At 60.6% G+C, this 4327-nt stretch overlaps 1 protein-coding gene across 3 annotated transcripts in view; it reads left to right on the top strand.

Annotated features, from left to right (window-relative positions):
* Nucleotides 1–447: 447 nt before the first annotated feature.
* Nucleotides 448–4327, top strand: part of SHISA6 (shisa family member 6) — a 258296-nt gene continuing 254416 nt past the window's right edge. For all 3 annotated transcript variants that reach the window (XM_007455004.1, XM_007455006.1, XM_007455005.1), the window contains exons 1-2: nucleotides 448–667; nucleotides 897–1320. In XM_007455004.1, the coding sequence (XP_007455066.1) occupies nucleotides 448–667; nucleotides 897–1320 (644 nt within the window). The remainder of the gene's footprint in view (nucleotides 668–896; nucleotides 1321–4327) is intronic.

The raw sequence follows: 4327 nt of genomic DNA on the forward strand, positions 1-4327 counted from the left end.
CGCGCTCCCTCCCCCCCCGCCGCCCGCCTCCCGGTCGCCCCACCCCGTGACCAGCTCCCCGTCTTGTCCCGCAGGACCCGCCCGGACGGGACCACGCCGCAGCCGCCGCCGGGAGCCGCGCTTCGGGTCCCGCCTGAGCCGAGCCGCGCGCGGGGCCGCCGCCGCCGCCGCCGCCGGCGGGGGATGGGGCTGCCCGGGAGGCGCGCCGAGCCCGCGGGGGGAGCGCGGAGCCGGCGCGCAGCCTGAGTCCCGGCCGCCCGCGCCGGGCTGGTCCGTGCGCACCGCGCGCCGCCGCCGCCGCCCCACGCGCCCCGATGGCGCCATCGCCCCGGCGCCGCTGACCGCCCCGCGCCGCCAGCCCGGCCCGCGCGGCCCCCTCGGAGCCCAGCCGGCACGGGGAGCGGCCTGCCGCGGAAGCCTCCCCGCGCCCTCCCGCCCGGCCCCGCCATGGCGCTGCGGCGCCTCCTGCTGCTGCTGCTGCCACTGCTCTCGCTCCAGCCCCTGGACCTGCTGCCTGGCGCCTGGGGCGCCCGCGGCCGCGCCGCCAACCGGACCCTGAGCGCCGGCGCCGCGGCCGTCGGGGGCCGGCGGCTCGGGGGCGCCCTGGCCCGGGGCGGCCGCGAGCTGAACGGCACCGTCCGGGCGCCCGGTGGCCCGGAGGCGGGGGACTAGGACTAGGATCCGGACTGGGCAACATGACACCATCTCCTTTTTCTCACAATCCTAGGTCCCGGCTTGGTTATCACATCCCCCTCAGGCTCCCTCGTGACCACAGCCTCGTCAGCTCAGACCTTCCCCATTTCGGCTCCCATGATTGTCTCAGCTCTTCCCCCTGGCTCACAAGCCCTGCAGGTGGTCCCTGACCTCTCTAAGAAGGTAGCATCGACCCTAACAGAGGAAGGAGGCGGCGGCGGCGGCGGCGGTGGCGGCGGCGGCCAGCGCGCCCGTCACCTACGAGACGTGCTGGGGCTACTACGACGTGAGCGGCCAGTACGACAAGGAGTTCGAGTGCAACAACAGCGAGAGCGGCTACCTGTACTGCTGCGGCACCTGCTACTACCGCTTCTGCTGCAAGAAGCGCCACGAGAAGCTGGACCAGCGCCAGTGCACCAACTACCAGAGTCCGGTGTGGGTGCAGACGCCCAGCACCAAGGTGGTGTCGCCGGGGCCCGAGAACAAGTACGACCCGGAGAAGGACAAGACCAACTTCACCGTCTACATCACCTGCGGGGTGATCGCCTTCGTCATCGTGGCCGGCGTCTTCGCCAAGGTCTCGTACGACAAGGCCCACCGCCCTCCTCGGGAGATGAACATCCACAGGTGAGCGCGGCCGCCCGGGGCCTGCCCCCAGACTCTCGGCGGCCTCACCCCTCTTTCCAGGCTTCCCTGTCCTCTTGGCATCCCCCCCTCTCCCCGGGTCTCTCTGTCTCTGTCTCTCTCTCGACTCTTTAAAGTCAGCTGAGCACCCCTTGCCTCTTTGACAGGCAATAAATCGGAGCCTTCTGTTGCCTCTAATCCATTTCCTCAGAACCGGGAACGCATGCTTTGGTTGGTAGGGGGATTTACAGGGCAAAGTAGGGAGTGGTGGAGTCCGTGAGTTTGAGTCTAAGAATTGTACACATTCTGTAAGCCTGGGTAGGGGTCCAGGATGCAGTTTTCAAGGCAGGTGGGCGCCTCGGTGCAGGCTCTTACTGCACTCGGTTTTCTCAGTCAAACCAGAGCATCATCTTGGGTGTAGGAGATTGAACGATGTTGGAACCTTACTGAAAAGAGTGTGAACTGGGGGTTCCCGTGTGTTGGAGATGCGGGTGATACGGAAAAGAAGCCTCCTGGGGTGAGAAGGAATGCAGATCTAACCGTTCCATCTTGACCAAGGGCATATGGTGTCTATTCATTGCATCCTGCCGAGTGGGATGCTTCGCTTTCCCGCTGAGACTGGAGGACTTGTTCTTTTAAACCCTGTGGGCAGAGCTCTCTGAGTTAACACTTCTTGCTGTGTTCAACCCGGTGGGCATCTTTCACTGTTTCCATAGGGAGGCAGTGGGAGCTGCCTCCCACCGAAACTTATGCCAAGAGCTTGAAATATGGTTGTGCAGGGCTCCACCCTGACTGCCTCCCTCCCACCCCGCCCTCTAGCTCCCTGAGCGCCCCTTGGGAACGGGAAACCAGCGTCTCTTTACAACTCTGTTAATGATGCGCCCAGTGGGTGCAAACTCAGCTCTGCTTCCAGTCCCCTCGTGCTGATGAATGGCTGGACGTGGTTCAACAGTCTTTCAAGGAACAAACCCTGCCCCGGGGCATGCCTCCATCCCTGGCACATGGTGTGGGCACTGCCCTAGTAATCGGGACCACCCCACACCACCCAGACCAGTTTCTTTGAGTTTGCCCGGCAGGCCCGCACCCAGAGCCCTGCAGCTTTAGCTCATCTCCGCACTCTGCCTTTTATCCTTTCGACCTGAAAACCTTCCCCCGCTGCTGTGGACATTAGTCACCTGTACCTTGTTGAAGAGAGAGAAAGGCAGATAGAAATTTCTGGGCGTGATTTCTTTCCCCCTTGGATACTGTGGGTGTTGAGAAAAGATGATACTCTCTGGCGGATTTTGAGTCAAATCCACAAAGTGTGGGTACTCTCATGTTGACAAACTCGGGTGTTGGGGTTGGGTGCTTCTAAGAGGAGATGCGTTTATCAGCCTCACTCGTTAACCCTGAAGTACCACTACCTTCATCCCACCCCCCATCTTATCTCTCAGGGAGTAAGCCTGTGGCTGGTTGGTCCTGGAAAATGATGGAGGAATCGTGGCACATGGTCTGTGGTCAGTGCTGCTCTTAAAAGCAGAGGGTCGGTGGGATGGAGACAGCAAAATCAGGACGACGCTCCCTCCTCTGGGTTTTGTCTGGCAAAGAATTCCCTCTCTTGGCTCCCCTTCCTGAAGCAGATGTGCCTGGTTCTTCTGCCTCTGCCTCTGCCTCTGGTCCCCTTGGTCGTTCACCTTCCCCCTTCTTCTATGCTTGTGGCCTCTCATCACACTTTCCATTCTGGCCGGGACCTCCTGCCAGTGGATTCCCACGAAGCTTTCTTTGGGTTTCTCTCTTCCCCGAGCCGTTCTCCTCTGCACCCTTGGGGAGACCTGCCCCCTGCCCTGCCCTCCACCTCCTACTGAATTTATTCATCATCACCTGGGAGGATGCTTGATGGCCTTTCGACGCTGGCGTTGGCCTGCGTTCTACGGGCTTTGACCTTGGAGATGTCACTGTCCCCCCACCATGCTGACTCCCCAACCCACTCCAAACTAGGGTGACTGGTGTGTGTTCAGGTGTGCGGCTCAATGGTGATGCCGTGGAGGCAGTTTCTCGCCGAGGTTGGGAAGGAGAGGCAGCCATGGGAAGGGCGATGCATTTCAGCCCTCAGACCATTATGTAAATATGGGCTGCCTCTCCCGCAAATTCACCTCCTGATTTTATTCAGTTCACAGCACCTCTTCCAGCAGCTGCAGTCTCGCCTGTTCAGTGCTTGGGAAGCCATCATGTTGATGCTTGTTAGGTAGGGGACAGAGCCTGTCTTCATGTTTGGGAGTGGCATGGGAGAGAGGACAGAGCACGAGCCATCCATCTAGGACACTCCCTGAATGACCTTGGGCAGGTCGAGGAAGCATCTTTCCATTCTGGATAACTCAGGCACAACGGCATCCCACCCCAACCTCTCCCTTCCCAGGCGTGTCGGGGTGAGTGTGCACGTTTGCAGGAGCAGCCCACCGACTCCCAGGCGTGCATGAGTGGTACCACCACGCTCCCACTTTGCTCACGCCTCAGAGGTCGTTGCTTGCTGTTTCAGGGAGTTTGGGGTGCAGATTGCCTTGTTGGGGACCTGGGGTCGGGAACAGGAGAGAACGATGGAGAAGGAGATAAATATTCACACCATAGTGGGTCCTCCCTGGGGAAAGTGAAGGGGAAGGAATGTATAACCTTCAGAGGTCCACAGAAGAGGTGGGATGTGCGCTCGGTTCCGTACTCCTTGAAATAGTTCAGCAAAGTCATTTCCTTTCTGGAAAGGCAAAGGTTACTTTACTGATTGCACTGTGTGAGCCTCTGCGAAGATGGTGGTTGGGCAAACGGGCTGAGCGGGAGGGACGTTTGTGGGAGTGTTAGAAGGGTGAAAAGGAAGATGCTGCCTTAGGACGAGCCATCTGCCTCCTCTGTCCCCCTTAGGGCGGGCTTTCTTCTTTCCTCTCCAGCCCCCCGCAGGGAGGAAGATTTAGTCTTTTCCAGAAGTGATTAGACCTTGCCATCTGTGTGAGAAGTCCCACCCCGCGCCCCACCCCCCCACCCC

The sequence above is a fragment of the Lipotes vexillifer genome, unplaced genomic scaffold (genome assembly GCF_000442215.2).
Source record: "Lipotes vexillifer unplaced genomic scaffold, Lipotes_vexillifer_v1.1 scaffold1233, whole genome shotgun sequence".
NCBI classification, from domain to species: Eukaryota; Metazoa; Chordata; class Mammalia; order Artiodactyla; family Lipotidae; genus Lipotes; species Lipotes vexillifer.